General features: G+C 39.8%; 1 protein-coding gene across 3 annotated transcripts in view; it reads left to right on the plus strand.

The window, feature by feature from the left end:
- The window catches only part of Slc26a7 (solute carrier family 26 member 7), a 109454-nt gene that overhangs the window by 22369 nt on the left and 68848 nt on the right, over positions 1 to 18237 (plus strand). For all 3 annotated transcript variants that reach the window (XM_075966933.1, XM_075966935.1, XM_075966934.1), the window contains exons 3-4: positions 2900 to 3010; positions 7333 to 7505. In XM_075966933.1, the coding sequence (XP_075823048.1) occupies positions 2900 to 3010; positions 7333 to 7505 (284 nt within the window). The remainder of the gene's footprint in view (positions 1 to 2899; positions 3011 to 7332; positions 7506 to 18237) is intronic.

Below are 18237 nucleotides of genomic sequence, written 5' to 3' on the forward strand. Positions count from 1 at the left end.
CAGTGAATCTGGTCAGTTTCAGAGACTTCCTGAAGTTTTTGAACTCTTGATGTCCCGATTTTTTAATGAGCTTCCCTACAGGAACATTTTGTCTTCCATTAGAGCAGCCTGATTCTCAATGATCTCTCCAAATTGAATTTTTTTTTTATCTTAGAGAAAATTGATTTACAGTGCTACTATCCATCTGTCTGTCTGTCTGTCTGTCTGTCTGTCTCTATCTATCTATCATCTATCTATCCATCGATCTGTCTGTCTGCCTGTTATCTCTCTTCAACATCATCTGTTTATCCTTCCATCCACCCATAGTATACCTGTGTACTATCAACCTATCCGTCTGTCTGTCTCTCTGTGCATCTTTCTCTTTCTTTTCTTTCCCTCCACCCTTTTGAATTTCTGTTTCCATATCTTAATATCTGTGTTACTTTTACTCTTACCAAAGATTAAGTAATATAGAGTATCTACAGGCATTAGTAACAATATTTTTCTAATTGATACATTATGGAGTTGCATTTCTGCTCTTATCTGTAGTGAATACCATTTTTGTAATTCTTATAAAAATTGTAATTGAAATACTACAGTGTCATATAATAAAATTAGTTTATTCTTCTTTTAATCTTGTTGTTTCTCACTGCCACATTAGCAAGAAAAAAAGGTTTATTTAAAGTGTAAGAGTTTTATATGATAAAGGAAATGTGCACATCATTTCTGGTCTTCAAGGTTATTCTTCTATAAGAAGAATAATGCCAAAAAATGACATTTAATATTTACTTTATAGATTTATGATCTTTTAAAAATATCTTAAATTGGGCATAGCCATGCATGCCTCTTATCTCAGCATTCAATATGAGGAACCGGAGACATTGCCTTGTTCAACGAGCTGTCACAAACAACGAAGCAGAGTTAAAAGCAAGGAAGCAAATAACCTCACACTATTTTGAGACATATTTTCTATGATTATTCCCTTCTTAAGTTCATATATGTGTGGGGTACAGAGAAGCTTTTTTGTAAAAAAAGATTTTTTAAAGAAATTCTGTGTCTGAATCTCTCTGTGTGTGTATGTGCATATGTGTGTTGTGGCCATAAAGGCCAGAAGAGGGCATCAAATTCCTTGGAGCTAGAGTTGTGGGCATTTGTGAGCTGCCCAGTGTGGGTGGTGAAAATGAACCTTGGATCCTCTGCAAGACCAGCCAGTGCTCTTGACCACTGCACCATCCTTCCAGCTCTGAAACAAACTCTCCCACCTCTTTTTGTTACATGTTTTATTTGGGTTAAACTAAAGAGAAAGACAAATGTTCTTCTAATTAGGTTTTTAATCAAGAGGTGATTATCCAGAAGGCGGGAGAGGAAATTAACTACTCTAGCTCAACGCTCACGTTTGCTCATTGCAGATAGTAGTGAAAATACGGCCCAAATGGTTTACACTGAGATCCTGTCAGCCAGACCACAGGCTCTAGCATCCTTTGATGTCACCGGAGGGATTGAAGCGTTTCTGCTAAACATGCCTCGTGCCCTTCCCTTTCATACCTCTACTAATATAAAAGATTAGAGTGACCTGGTTTACATGGGCACATTATTTTATTCTTTTATTATCTGGCCACTCCCCACTCCCACAGAGAGTGAACTCAGAGCCATGCTGGGCAAACACGGTGCCACCCACTGCTTCTCCTGCTCTGGTGAAGTGGATGACTAAAACACACTCTGGAAATAACGAGTGGTCATTGCTTGCAAGTCCTCCATGGGATTGACGTAAACACCGTGCTTCTTACCAAGTCATTTGTGTGGAAGCTACTGAGACGGGATGATTGATACAGTTGGGGACATTTAGCTTTCCAATGCCAACCTGGCTTCCAGAACTGCACCTGAATGGGGTTCTTCCCACCAGCCTGATGGTACCCCACCCCACTCTGTTCTATGAAACACCAGTGCCCTTTCTGCTGCTGGCCCTTCTGTAATACATTTTCATCAGACTTAGAAATTCCATCACCAATAATCAAGCTTTACAAAGGAAGCGTTGGTAGAACTTCCACATATTTTAATATATTGTTATTGTCCAATTTAATGCTCAATATTAAACTCAAATGGACTCTCAGAATCTTCCCCGATAGGATCTGATGCCAAGAACAGCTGCAGACAGGAAATCTTAGTGAACTTGTGTTAATATCATTAAAACCATCAATGGTCATTTAAGCAGCAATGGGAAAATTTTCTATGTAGATGTAACATACAAACTGTGTAGACAGTTGTACCCATGAAAAATAAAGATGAATGATTGTGAGTTATACTTTATGTATGCACTTTATGTAACCAAAGTTGAGTGTTTTGCCACTGTAAAACCTCCAGTTGGCATACGGTCTAGCGTTCAGTCAGTAGAAAGTGGACAGGGTTGTTCTCGGCCATGTTCCTGTACTCACCATAGCTTGTCCACCAGGCAGCCCCTGCTAGCGTTAAGTTATGCTTGTGCCTCAAGCCCAGGCCCCTATCCACTTCAGACTTCTCTTATGTCCAGTGGTAAAACTCCGGTTCCTGCCTACTCCACCGACGCTATTGCACAAATAAAATGGCATGTGAAGATGCTTCTAAAATCCGAGTGTGCCTAGAGATGCCTGGCTTCAACATTATCATGGGAATTTTCACTGAGAAGGTTCTCCAAATCGCCATTTACTTCTCTGCAGTCAAGAGAAAAAGCCGTAGTGCAAAAGCACATGGTTTTGAGAATTGAAATATGCACATGAATAGATGAGCAATTTCCCCTTGATTAGGATAATACTGCTAGTACTCATTTTGCTGATGAGTAGAATAATGAAAATACTCATTCTGACTTAAGTCCCATCAGTTCCTGTTTTATTGTGTGCTGTATCCTGGGACACGAGGGTCCTAACTACTCTGGACTTCTCCACAGGGCTCTCCTTCGCTATTCTCTCATCTGTGCACCCAGTGTTTGGTTTATATGGATCTTTGTTTCCAGCCATCATTTATGCCATATTTGGAATGGGACGCCATGTTGCTACAGGTAAGAATCACTGTCTATGTTTAGTTATATGTTCTCACATAGCTAACAAAAGGGACTCAAGGTGATTATCAACTCCTAATTACCTGTCCAAAGCCCTTCTACCCTACTGATATATGTGAGGTATGTTTATTTATCAGATACACACTATGATTGAGTGCCATATTCCTGTGTTATGAAAGAAACTGAAAATAGAAGTATCGCTGAATTTACAATGGAATAAGAGAATATAAAAATTTGCAAGAAAATAGTTTCTCAAATATTGAAAAATATTTTGGGTGTATTTCTTTGGTTCTTGTATCTTTTTTTTTTTTTAAGGTAAGGATACTCTGTGTGTGTTCCTGACTGTCTTGGAACTTACTCTGTAGAACAGGCTGGTCTTGAACTCAGAGAGTCACCTGCCTCTGCCTTCTGAGTGCTGAGATTAAAGTCATGCACCCCCACTGCCTGACTTAATTGGTGTATCTTATCCTACCTCCTTCTGCACTTCTGAACAACACAAGAATGAACACAGAGGGTGGTGGGTCATGATTATTCTGATGACAGTATGGGCTGCATTTCCGTGTGAGCTCCACCTAAGCACATGCGCCATGTGTGATCACCTGCATGACCCTGAACACAGTTTTGAAACTCTATTTGTTACTTTTTAAATAAGATGTCTCCCCCATTTCTTATGATAGCAAGAGCTCCACGATTAGTATATTGTGTTTAACTTAACACTTGCTTATATTAATGCAGCATTTATTGAGTTTTCCTATTATAAAAAGACACCTTAATCTTAAGTATTCAGCTAAAAACATAATGTTTTTTAGCAGAAAATATTTGCAAACATAGCCATTCATTTTGTGTGAGATCTCAGCCTCTGGGCGCAACTCTTACAGCCTGTCTTCTGTGGCCAGTTGTTATTGATTGTATCGCTTCCTACTGTCAGAGATCATCACGGGATGAGTGGCTTGGAACAAAGGAAGTCCACAGTTCTGGAGGTCTGTGCTCTGACTAGGTCTTCCAGACCCCAAAGGAGCACTCAGTGAGGCCGTGCTTCTTTTCGCCGGCTTCAGTTCATTTCCCTGACTTCTCTGTCTTCTAGAAGCGTCCTGCATTCCTGGAGCCCCTGGCCTTTCCGTGGGGGCATCTTCAGATCTTCCCAGCCCTGCTCTCTTGCTTCTGTCTTCTGTAGTTACAAGAAGTTGTGATTGTGCCGGCTGTCTCCAGACAGCCAGACAGATAATTGCATTTTTAAGACCAGCCTAGTAGTGAGCTTAATTTTGCCTGCTGCATTTATTATTTCTTGCCACGGAGCATACGTCCTTCTGGATTCTGAAGATTGGGATAGAAATCTTGGGAGGTCATATTTTTTATTATCACACTGAAATATATGCTTTTTTTCATAAAATGATTTGTACTTGTGTAAATTTGGCTTTTATATCATTAACCTTTTCTATGAGTGAGAGAGCAAACGTTGGCGGTCATTTTAGACTTGCCACCTGAGAAGTCCTCTGTGCAACAATATTCTGAGGGAGCTAGTTAGGGAAGCAGACATACGGGTGGGTCCACTTCAGACATGCTGGATTAGAACTGGCATTTTCACAAAAAGATTTACATACATGTGCTTGCACACACACACACACACACACGCGTCTTTACATAATGACATATTTCAGCCAATGAAAATAGCATATCACATCAAACTATTCATCATGTCATGTCACATTGGGCATCATGTTGGAGTCATCTGGGTAGTGCGTTATAATGTACCCACAGCAGTGGAACTGGCCACAGCGAATTCTCAAAATGTATCTCTACTTTTATGAGGCATACAACTATATACAAAATACATATTTAGTATATATGTGTGCATGTGTACACATGCACATACATCTGTTTGTATATATGTATATAGCTCAGAGCAATATGTACACATCAAGAATTTACATGTTCTTGTCTTAATGCACCTTTTAGGTGAACATTAATTTGTAATATATATATATGTATATTTCAGGTGAACTAGGAAAAAACCTCACCAAGTTTCTTATGACAACACAGATTAAAGTCACAGACATACAGCTTACACAAGTATGAAACCCAAACTCTCTCTTTTTTTTTTCTTTCTAGACAACAAAATGTTTTAGAATACTCATTGAATTAGAGTTTTCTTCCAGATAGATAAAAAGGAGAAAACCACAGAATGAATTAATAATTTTCTTCACTTTTTACTTGTTTATTATTTAAAGTAAGGTTTCACTAATGATCCTCCTAACTCGACCTCTGGGATGCTGGAATTACAGATACTTTATTGTTTTTTAGTTGTTCTGCCTTCTAACTTTGTCACAGAGCATTTAAGTATGTCTGTAGCAAGAAAGAGCAGAAGGTTTTAGAACTGACTTCACAGACATTTCTTCTTTTTGACACAAGATAAAAGAAAAAGGCAAAACAGACTTTCCCAATAGACCATAATTAGTCTAGTAGTTAACGTCATGCGTGGCAGTTAGCCTTCAGAATCCCAGCACGTGGGAGGCTTCTGTGGGATTCTAAGAAATACCACAGATTCAAGCCCTGCTTGAGGTACATGGTGAGTTCTAGGTTGGTCTGGATCACAGAGTGAACTCCTGTATCAAAACAACAAATTAAAAAATACATAATTTAATAATCCTGAAAAGTATAATTACATAAGCAATTGCATTTTATAGGTACTTGCTGTACATATTCTGCTGGTTGCATAGTTTCAAAATTATCATTTATTTAGACTCTACAACTAAAAAGTTATTTAGTAAGTTATTAACAGCTACAGATATGTCAAAATACACCTTTTGCAGACTTCACAGGCATTCTACTGTACAGTAAATGTGGGTGGCATCCTGTTTTTAAATTTGTACTTCTCAGAGCCTGCCAGCGTTGCTATTGGTTGAAAGCTAGTAAATACTAGTCATCAGCACTGGTAATAAACAGGTGATACTTTCCACCCTGATATAAATGACAGGGGAACCAGAAAATGACTTTTGGAACCTTCCTGTGATCTTACTACAAGGGTCATTGAATCTTTAAAGATGCCCACAATATTTAACATATAAATCATATTTCTCTTTTATTTGATCATATTTTAGTGTAGGTGGGAGATTTATGTTTCCTGAAACTTTTTTAAGACAAGCAACTTATCATGAATTTTCGCCTCCCCATGAGGTGTTTGGAAGGCAATACCAAATTGCTAATGATAATAAGACATTATATGAATCATTTTAAAAATTAAATTTGTTCCTTGACATTTTCATCCACGTAAACAATGTGATCACTCCTTGCCCTTCCACCTTTCATTGTCTCCTTTTCTTCCCTATCAACACTCTCTTTGCAAATCTTTTTTTCATATTCAAGTTTTTGCTTTAAGATGCAACATATATAATTGGAACCAACAGTGTGAGCTTGGAATTCTCTGTTGGAGCATAGGGAGTTCACCAATGGTTGTCCAAATGATATCACTTATTCCTCAACTCCCATAGTTCATCAATGTTCACTAGCAAAATAGGAGGGCATCAAAGCTTCTTGAGTCCCCCAACCATCTGTGGTTGGCCATTAACAGGTTCATTCTTGTGTAGGCCCAGTGGAAGAAAGCACAGTTGCTCTGAGTTCATGTATCTTTGAAAAACAATTACTTCCTGAAGCCAAAGTATAAAGATGTTGAATGTGCTAGTTTATTTAGCAATTTGAATTTTCATGATTAATTTATGGGCCCTGGCATTTTGTTCATGAAAATAAAAAGTGTACTCAATTATGAAGTCATTAGAGGTAGAAAGCACATAGCATGGTGAGAAAGAACTGGATTCCCTAGTTGTGACTGGAATTTGAGGCCCATCTTGGAAGATGAAAGCTTGTTTCGATCAGAGGACCTTACATTTTAGACAGCAGGTGTGTCGTTATCCATCAAGGTCTTCAAGCTTTCCTCCTCTCGTTCTCTTCAAACCCTAAACTCTGGGTACAAATATCACTTAGTGGGTAAGACGAGTTAGACCTAGAGTGATGTACTGAAGGCGGCATTTTTTATATATTGAAGGGTTGAATGTAAATCTAGGCCACAATCCTGCATCTTAAATATTCTCTATTCAGAGAGTTAGGAAAGCGTGTGACTCAGAAAGACACGGTGGCTCGGTGGACATCGCAGTAAGTCAGATGTACTGTTTCTTTCATGGAGTGGGGTGGAAGGAAAGGCAGAGAAATGGGGTACACTGGAGTAGAGTTATTCCTAATGGCTTTTGTTGGCTTTTCAATATTCATGGAACAATTGAATGACTTTTGAATGTTTACATGGACGTTCTCTAAACCATTCTCATTTTCAGGGACCTTTGCCTTGACATCCTTGATATCAGCCAATGCTGTGGAAAGGCTGGTCCCCCAGAGCAGCCGGAATCTCACCACACAGAGCAACTCCAGCGTGCTGGGCTTATCCGACTTCGAGCTACAGAGAATCGGGGTGGCTGCGGCAGTTTCCTTCTTGGGAGGCGTGATTCAGGTGAGCAGCTTCGAGACTGCAGAGGGCTGAGGGACAGGAACGAAGGGAGAGCGAGCAGTGTTGCATTTGGGTTTTTAACTGTGGGTTTCTCTCTAGATGTGTTTTATGATTATGGAAATATATCGTGGTTCTGTAAATGCTGGTTAGATAAATGAAGAAGACTCAACAAATTGAAGGCACAGAGAAACATTTAGTAAAATCAAAACTTTAAAAGTTTTTTTTTTTTTGAGTGGGAGATGAACCTGAAGTTGGATGGGTAGGGAGGTGTTGGGGGCCTAGGAAGAGTTAGAGGAGGGGAAAGAATATGATAAAATGTATTATGTGAAAAGTTTTAAAGATAAAAAATTATGTAAAATGTTGATATTTTAAAGTGTGGCAGAGGCACCAGGACTTATCCCTACTGCTTGTCCTGGATTTTTGGGAATCTATTCTCTTTGGATGAATACTTTGCTCAGCCTTCATATAGAAGGGAGGGCCTTGGACCTCCCCAAAGCAATGTGCTTACCCTCTCTGAAAAGTGGATGGGAGTAGGGTGTGGGGGGGTGAGTGGAGGGAATAAGAGGAGAGGAGGGAGTGGGAACTGGGATTGGTATGTAAAATGAAAAAAATAGCTTGTATTTTTTTTAAAAAATAAAATAAAAAGAATATCACATGCTGAATAAATGTATAAACAATAATAGAAAAAAATTTTAAAAGGAGTATTTTATGACCTGAAGAGTTGGCTTAGTGGTCAAAAACACTTAGTGCTCTTGCAAAGGATATAGGTTCACTTCTCAGCACCCATGTGGAGGCCAAAAACTGCCCAGCTAGTTTCAGGGGATCTAGCTCCCTCTTCTGGCCTCCGTAGAAACTGGGCACACACACATGGTATGATACACATGTAGGTAAAATACACATAAGCTAAAAACATAAATACATTTTAAAAATGATTGAATGGGCTTCCCTGTAACACAGTAAGTCCATGCTGTGTTCATACATGACCAGAGTATCAGTGGAAGGGATGTTGTGGGTGAAACTTTACAATAGGAAGACTCAGCTAACTTTCTTGAATGCTTCTCTACTTAAACACTTTATGATTTTACTGTATAGGTGGGCAGGAGATGGGACTTGGTCTGTACCCTCAGCGTATTGGTGTGAGGCTTCTGGACTCAGACACTATCAGTCTTTGCCTCTTTTACAACTCTGAATGTCTGATGAGGCCATATTGGCTATTGTCACATTCTCCTCAGCATACCAACATTTGATATTTGTTGTTTTTAATGAAATGATCATGCTTAGATCCCTCAGAAGCAACTTTAAGATGGGCATGTTGTGCCAGTCAGTCACTTTTGGTAACTGCTATCACACCTGATTAAAATGACTTAGAAGAGGAAGGATGTGGTTGTGCCCACAGTCACAGGACTGTCAATCCACCATCGCTTGGCTTTATTCTGGGGCCAATAATGACACAGAACATCACAGAAGAGCATCATGGGGTAGACAGAAAGCAGAGAAAAGGCGAGTGATTTGGATGCTGGATGATTTGATGTTCACCTCCCAGTAACACCACGAGGCCCTTATTCTGTCTGTGAACTGGGTCACCAGTAATGATCTAATCTTTACTCTGAACGTGGATTGGGGAAAAAAAATCTTCAATACATTAGTTTAGAAGATGCATTTCACACTCAAACTATAAACACACAGGGAGGCACTATCAGGCACACACTTCCAATTTAGTGGTCATTTTTGCTTACTCATTTCTTGTAAACTAAATGATGTATTTACAACTTTTCTGAGTGTCTGCATTCTGGGCTGGTAGTCTATTTTGAAATAGCGTCCTATTGTATACAATATCATATATGAGCAGCAGAAAGGAAGAAGAGCTGGTGATTATGTGAATACATGGAATGAAAAAAAAATGTGATCTTGGAAAAAAGAAGCGAAAATCCTTAGAATATTGCCTTCTGATACTGCAGAAGGGCTGAAGAGTCAAGGTGTGAAATGTAATAAGAATTTGATAGTTACTGAGAAACAGAAGCTGTTTCCCCAGGATGACTGAGCAGACTAGCGGGCCTGTCAGCTATTCTGTGTGTAGAGCAGTCTTCCAGGAGGCAAGGCCCGGCTGTGTGACACCGTGACCTTCACTGAGTGTTCTCAAGCATGCACAGTGCCAGCATGTGTGGAGACGTGTGTGGGCAGGCTTGCTGACCTCTGCTTCCATGCTCCTTGGAAGACTCTGGAGTACCCAACCCTGGCTCTGTCTCAGACACAATCATGACAACGGGGCAGAGCTGTGAGTCACCGCTGTCTTCAGCTGTGTGGCCTTGTGACGGAAGCTCGGATACGTTGTGTTGAATTTATTGACTCCTCTTAATTCCTGCTCATTTGTATGAAAATCTCTGTACTAAAGCGGGAAGAAGATCACAATGGTAAAAATAATGAAGCTTGTTCTTGCTCCATTGTTTACCTTCCTCTTTCTCTTACCCGGTGTAGCACAAAACAAGCAGTTACAGCTGGACATTAGTGCTTCCCAGATCTGTTATTATTAACAGACGAGTAACTGTCTTCTCAGTCTCGTCTTAACCATTTCCATGAGTCTCAAACCACCAGCTCGTGTTTTAGTATCTGAAGCATATTTGGATGAAGAACTTGCATAGTGAAATACAAAAGCAGAGGCCAAGATTTGAACAAGAAAACGAAGTCACGTTGCCCTTACCGCAACTCCCTAGAAAGCTAAGAGTAAAGCAGGTTATTATTAAATATAATAAAATCATCTCATTTCATGGGCTTTTATTGCTTGTAAAATGGGATCCAGATTGTTGTATGTTTCTCTTCTAAGCTTGTCAGACATCTATCTGGTTTTCTTCCTCTGCCCCAACACCAGGTCCTGGGTGTGTATCTGGGGGTGTGTGTATCTGTGAGTTTGTCATTTGACCTCCGCACCCATCAGTCCCTTGTTGGGCTAGATCCTTGGCCTTTGTGAGATCCTTTGGAATCACCTCCTACGTCATCACTTCCGTCTCTGTCCTAAGTCCATGGGCAATGAGGAAAGTGTTCTGCAAACACAGGTTTCTTTATAACCATTCTTGGGTCATTTTTCTTCCTTTTATGTTTCCCCCGAAGGCTCAATACATACAATTATTAATGATTTTTAAAATTTATTTATTTATTAAAAATATCCACCTCCTCCCCTCCTCCCATTTCCTTCCCCCTCCCCCCCTCCCCCCCTCTCCAGTCCTAAGAGAAGTCAGGGTGCCCTGCCCTGTGAGAAGTCCAAGGCCCTCCTCACTTCATTCAGGTCTAGGAAGGTGTGCATCCAAACAGATTAGGCTCCCCAAAAGCCAGTACATGCAGTAGAATCAAAACCCAGTGCCATTATCATTGGCTTCTCAGTCAGCCCCCATTGTCAGCCACATTCAGAGAGTCTGGTTTGATCACATGCTCGTTCAGTCCCAGTCAAGCTGGCCTTGGTGAGCTCCCATTAGATCAGTCCCACCGTCTCCGTGGGTGGATGCACCCCTCGCGGTCCTGACTTCCTTGCTCATGTTCTCCCTCCTTCTGCTCTTCATCTGGGCCTTGGGAGCTCAGTCCAGTGCTCCAGTGAGGGTCTCTGTCTCTATCTCCATCCATCGCCGGATGAAGGTTCTATGGTGATATGCAAGATATTCATCAGTGCGGCTATGAGATAAGGCCAGTTCAGGTACCCTCTCCTCTGCTGCCCAAGGACCTAGCTGGGGACATCTCCTTGGACACCTGGGAACCCCTTTAGAGCCAAGTCTCTTGCCAACCCTAAAATTGCTCCCTTGATTAAGATATCTTCTTCCCTGCTCCCATATCCACTCCTCCTCCATCTCAACCATCCCATTCCCCCAAGCTCTCCCCAATTCTCCCCTTCTCCCTTCTATCTCCCCATCTCCCCCTACCCCACCCCCATGCTCCCAACTTTTGCCTAGCGATCTTGTCTACTTCCAATATCCAGGAGAATAACTATGTTTTTCTTTGGGTTTACCTTCTTATTTAGCTTCTTTAGGATCATGAATTATAGGCTCAGTGTCCTTTGTTTATGGCTAGAATCCACTTATGAGTGAGTACATACTATATTCATCTTTTTGGGTGGGTTATCTCAGTAATTTTTTTATTTACATCCATTTGCATGCAAAATTCAAAATGTCATTGTATTTTACTGCTGAGTAGAACTCTAAAGTGTACATGTGCCACACCTTCTTTATCCATTCTTCTATTGAGGGGCACCTAGGTTGTTTCCAGGTTCTCACTATTACAAATAGTGCTGCTATGAACATAGTTGAACAAATGCTTTTGTAGTATGATTGGGCATCTCTTGGGTATATTCCCCAGAGTAGAATTGCTGGATCCTGAGGTTGGTTGACTCCCAGTTTCCTGAGAAACTGCCACACTGATTTCCAAAGTGGTTGCACAAATTGGCATTCCCACCAATAATGGATGAGTGTTCCCCTTACTCCACATCCTCTCCAGCATAGGCTATCATTGGTGTTTTTGATTTTAGTCATTCTGACAGGTGTAAGATGGTATCTCAGAGTTGTTTTGATTTGCATTTCCCTGATCGCTAAGGAGGTTGAGCATGACCTTAAGTGTCTTTTGGACATTTGAACTTCTTCTGTTGAGAATTCTCTGATCAGTTCTGTACCCCATTTCTTAATTGGGTTAATTAGAGTTTTCATGTCTAGTTTCTTGAGTTCTTTATATATTTTGGAGATCAGTCGTCTGTATGGTTGGTGAAGATCTATTACCATTCAGTAGGCTTATTGTCTGTGTCCTTTACCTTGCAGAAGCTTCGCAGTTTCAGAAGGTCCCATTTATTTATTGCTGCCTTCAGTGTCTCTGCTACTGGTGTTGTATTTAGGAAGTGGTGTCCTGTGCTCATGCATTCAAAACTACTTCCCACTTTCTTTTCTATGAGGGTCAGTGTGGCTAGATTTATGTTGAGGTCTTTGATCCATTTTCATGGGGGATAGATATGGATCTATTTGCCAGCACCATTTGTTGAAGATGTTTTCTTTTTTTTTCATTTTATAATTTTAGCTTCTTTTTAAAAAATCAGGTGTTTTGGATGTTTGGATTAATGTCAGGATCTTCATTTTGATTTCATTAGTCAACCTCTTTGTTTTTATACCATTACCAGGTGTCTTTCATTACTATAGCTCTGTAATAGAGCTTGATGTCAGGGATGATGGTGTCATCAGAAGTTCCTTTCTTGTATGGGATTGTGTTGAATCTATAGATTGCTTTTGGTAGGATTGCCATTTTTATTATGTAGATCCTACCTATCCAAGAGCATGGGAGAGCTTTCCATTTTCTAATATCTTCCTCAATTTTGTTCTTCAAAGACTTAATGCTCTTATCATACAGGGAAATAATTGTTTTAATTTGTTGTTTACACACACACACACACACACACACACACACACACACACACACACACACACATTTTACTTTTAATTCATTCTCCATCCCTGCTATTCTCTTCTATTTCTCTACCTCCCTCCTTTTGATCTCTTTCCTCCCCCTAAGTTGGTTTCCTCTGCTTTCTTATTACATATCTTCCATTATATTATTCTATATGCAGCTCCCCTAAGATCTCTTCCTCCCCTTTCACAGTACCCACTCAAATCAAAAGTCAACATCTGAGAAAAAAAAATGTCACAGTTTTCTTTCTGAATCTGGCTCATATCACTTCACATAATCATTTACCAATTTACTTGAAAATGTCACAATTTCATTTCTCTTTATGGCTACATAAAATTTTATTGTGTACATATACTCCATTTTATATGTTCAAATATTGACAGATGTATAGGTTCCATATCCTGAAAACTGTCAATTATGAAGCAATAAACTTGAATGTGAAACAGTCTCTGTAGTGTGTTAACTCAAAGCCCTTTCGATATATCTCGGGTCATATATGTGGGTCATATGATGATCCTGTACATTTTTAGGGAGCCTCACACCTCCTCACTGACCCCTGAGCCGTGTTTCTTTACTCGTTTGTCCTCCCCTAAAACTTTCTCAATATCTTCACCACTATTTGCAGTTATTCGTTTTATTTATGATAGTCATTCTGACTGTGATGGGAAGCAACTCTAAAACATTTCCTTTTCTTTTGATCATTTTCAATATTTGTTAACCATTTGTATTTCTTCTTTTGAGAATGGTCTGTTCAGTCCATTTTCCCATCGATGGGTTGGACAGCTTGATTCCTTTTCTGTTTCTGTCTCACTGTTCTTTATGCATTATATGCATGCCTCCCATCTCTGATGCGTAGCTGCGAGGATTTTCTCCCCTTCGGTAGGGTGTCTCTTCACCCTGAGGATCACTTTCTTTGCTCTGCAGAAGCTATGGAACTTTAGCTACATATTTTTGGATTATTTCCCAAGCTGGAATTCTGTTTGAAAAGTTCTCGCCTATGCCCATATCTTGAAGTTGTTTACCTTATTTTCCCCTTAGCATTTTGAAAGCTATAAGTCTTATATCAAGGTCTTTGAAAGACTTCGTTTGTTTGTGCAGATAAGGATCTCCACTGCTGATCTTTCTGCATAGACTTGCCTTGCTTAGTGAGGCTTTTTTGTGCTTCATGTGGATTTAAGATTTGTGTTTTCTAGTTCTGTGAAGAACGTCATTGGTATTTTTAAAATAGATTTATTTGAACCTATAGATTCCTTTCAGTAATATAGACTTTTTACAGTAGTAAGCCTGCCAATTTGTAAGCATTGGAGAATTTCCCTATGAGCTGGTATCTTCTTTAGTTTATTTTTTTATTGTATTAAAGATTTTGCTGTAGAGGTCTTTCATGTCCTTAGTTAATTTTACTTATTCCTAGATATTTTATAATGTTTAATAACTATTCCAGATGGGAATTTTTGCTGATTTCTTTTTCAGTAAGCTATTTTTTGTATTCATAAAGTTTATTGGTTTTTATTTTTTGTTTTAGTTACTGTTCTATTGCTTTGAAGAAATACATGACCAAGGCATTTTTTTTAAAATTTATTTTTTTAAAAAAGAAAGCAATCTTTTTTCATTATACATGCCAATAAGTTCTCACTCTTTTCTCTCCTCCCATTCCCTCCACATTACCCCACTTCCCACCCCGATCCACCCTCAGAGAGGGCAAGGCACATTGCTTTGGGAAAGGTCCAAGGCCTTCCCTACTATAGCTAGGCTGAGCAAGGTATGCTTCCAAAGATAATAGGTTTCCAAAAAGCCAGTACATGCAGTAGGGATAAATCCTGGTGCCACTGCCAGTGGCCCCTCAGTCTGTCCCAGCCATGCAACTGTCAACCACATTCAGAGGGACTAGTTTGGGCTTATGCTTATTCCTTCCCTGTTCATCTGGTGTTGGTGAGCTCCTATTAGCTCAAGTAAACTGTTTCATTGGTGTACCCATCATGGTCTTAATCTCTTTGCTCATGTTCTCATTCCTCCCACTCTTCAACTGGTCTTTGGGAGCTCAGTCCAGCGCTCTGATGCAGGTCTCTGCCTGTTTCCATCAGTTGCTGTATGAAGGTTCATATTCATAATTTTGGGACTGGGTTACCTCACTGAGGATAGTATTTTCTAGTTCTATCCATTTGCATACAAAATTCAAGATGTCATTGTTTTTGTTTGTTTTTTGTTCCTGCTGAGTAGTGCTCTAATGTAATTGTGCCACATTTTCTTTATCCGTTTTTCAGTTGAGGGGCATTGAGATTGTTTCCAGGTTCTATTACAAATAATGCTGCTATGAACATAATTGGACAAATGTCTTTGTAGTATGATTGAGCATATTTTGGGTATATAAGTAAGCATTTAATTCTTATAGCTTCAGAGGGTTTGTACATGACCATCATGGCAGAAAACAGCTAGGCATGGTTCTGGAGCAGTAGCTGAGAACTGTACATCTTGATCGATAGGCAGTTGACAGAGAAAGAGGCTGGCACTGGGCCTGGTATGGCCTTTTGAAACCTTGAAACCCACCAGCAGTGACACACCTCCTCCAATGAGTCCACACCTCCCCAGTAGTTTAGAGCAACTAGATACCAACCATTCAGACATAAGAGCCAAATGGGGACCATCTCATTCAAACTGCCACACTTCACGCCCTGACCTGCCCCAAAGGTGGTAGCCCTATCATAATGTAAAATGAATTTAGTCCAACTTCAAAAGTCCTGTAGTCTTTCAGTTTCAACACAGTTTCAAAGTCTACCATTTCTTCTGAAACTCAAGGCCAGCTCTTAATGGTAACCCCTTGTAAAATAAAAAAAAAAATCAAGTCACTTGCTCACAACATACAATGGAATAGAATATACATTAGCCTTCCACAGGGAGAAAAGGGCACATAGTAAGGAAATACTGGGACAAAGCGAGACTGCAAACTTGCAGGACAAATTCCAAATTCTGCCTTAGTTGGCTCTCCAGATCACCAACACCTTTCAGCTTGTTGAGTACAGCACACTTCTCTCTCTCTTGGGGTGGTTCCTCTCCTGTTAGCAGCTCTTCTCTGCAGGTCTAGTTATCTCCAACACTGTGGAGTCTCAGCTCAATCCAGGCTTCTCTAAGCCTCCATGCACGGACTGCCCTGCCAGATGCCTCGACCCCAGTGGCTTTCCTTGACCATGGAGGAAGGTTACGTAGCCCTTTCCCTTGTCGTTATTGACTTTACATTCTGAACCATGTGGCCAAAGCTGCTGAATTCTGCTGCCTGCTTGGGCTGAAACCTGGCCACCTGTGTAAACTTTTGACTTGTTGATAGGTTCTAGGCCAAGGAAATCCCTCTGGCTTGTTCCTTCCACGGAGTACAGGATTAGATGTGTTGGGTCTTGCCCTGCGGGTATGACTCTCTGACTTAGCATCAGGCCTTTCCTTTAAGCTCTCTATCTCCTGGCGCACAGAACGTGGCTCCAGCATCACATTTCCAGGTGCTCCTTTTCTCTTCTGTAATTTTGTGTTTCTTCCAATCCAGCTTGTAGATCTGCACATGAGCGATCGCTCATAACTACATGGCACAGTCAATAGGAGGCTGCCTTGCAATCTCTGCCAGTGACATTAATCCAAAACTCTTCAACTGAGCCTCAGGCAGACTCTTAGGACAAGGGCACAATAAGTCAGTCTTTGCCAAAATATCACAAGAATGGTCTGTAGGCCAGCTGCCAGTATTAGTATTGTTACCGTCTAAAACCTTTGGAACCAGGTCTCCATAGTATCAATCGCTTACATCCTGATTCACCGGCAGACACTGGGTCTTGTGTGGGCTTCAGAAATCTCACAACCAACCCACAGCGGCACACCTCCTCTGACAAAAATCACACTTCCTAATTTCAACTGGGAAGCAAGCATTCAGAAGTTTGTGCCTGCTGGGGCCATTCTCATTTAAATTACCATAGTTTTGTATACTACAACGTTTTTGAATCTTGAAGGTCTTGTAGTATAGAATCATACTGTCTGCAAGTAAGAACACTTCAGCTTCTTGCTATCCTACTCTGCTCCCCTTTATTACTTTCCCCTGTCTTACCACTCTAATACTTTGAGAACTATATTGAATGAAAATAGAGTGGGTTCACTTGTCTCACTTCTTTAAATACATTCAGCTTCTCTTCATTTAGATTAAGGTTAGTTACTTAGTCTGTTATATAGCTAGACATTATGATGTTGAGACATAGTCTTTTAATTCCAAAATTCCATCAAGGCTCTCTTATGAGGAATGGCTACTGGACTTCAGCATATATTAAAATAATCTTTCATTACCATTCATAGTCTATATGTTTTAATATGGTTATTTATTTGTTTTGAACAAATCTTGTATCCCTTGTATAAAACCAACTTGGTCTTGGGGTTTGATATTTTTAAATCTGATTTAAAATGTTTATTTCTGAACAGGTTCTTCCATGTAGATGCTGAGTTTGGACCTCTTACTGTCTTTAATGCCCATCTCTTTCTGCTGAAACTGTTCTTCCACACCAGATCCCTGGTCCTCTGCTGTCTTCCTGCAGATTCACTGTGTTTAGTTATGGTGGCTTCCATGAACATGGATGGGGAATGATTCAGAATGACTATGAGTTCTTATTTTGTTCTTGAACATGATGCCAAGTGTTTTATTGAGAACTTTTGTATTGTGTTCATCAGAGAAATTGGTGTATCATTTCTTAGCATTGTTATGACCTTACCCAGAAGGCCTTTGGTAGTATTCTTCCCATTTCTGTTTTCTTGAATGATCTGAGGAGTACTAGTATTAGTGTTAGTTTACCCTTAAGGGTTTATTAGAATTTGTCAATAAATCCATCTGACCCTGAGCTTTTCCTTCTTGGGAAATATCTTACTACTGTTTCATTCATGTTCATTTTTATGGATCTGTTTAAACTGTTTATGTCACCTTAATTTATTTGGTTAAGTCATATGTTGCTAATAATTTATCCGCTTCATGTAGATATTTCAATTCATTGAAATGTAAGTTTTCAAAATATTGCCTAATAACTATTTGCTTTCTCCTGGAAATTTTTGTATCACCCCTTTTGTTCAGCCTCACAGTTTATTAGTTGGGTCTTCTCTCAATTTCTTTTGGCTAGTTTGGCTGACAGTTTCCAAATTTTGCTGTCCAAAGAACAGAGTTTATGTCTGATGGGTCCTTTGTGTTGTTCATTTAGTCTCTATCTTATTAATTTATTTCCAGATCTTTATTACTGTTTCTTGTGACCTACTGCTTTGGTTTTTTTCATTTTTGTTTTTCAATGTTTTCTTTTTTTAT

This window comes from Microtus pennsylvanicus, chromosome 3 (genome assembly GCF_037038515.1).
Source record: "Microtus pennsylvanicus isolate mMicPen1 chromosome 3, mMicPen1.hap1, whole genome shotgun sequence".
In the NCBI taxonomy this organism is placed as follows: domain Eukaryota; kingdom Metazoa; phylum Chordata; class Mammalia; order Rodentia; family Cricetidae; genus Microtus; species Microtus pennsylvanicus.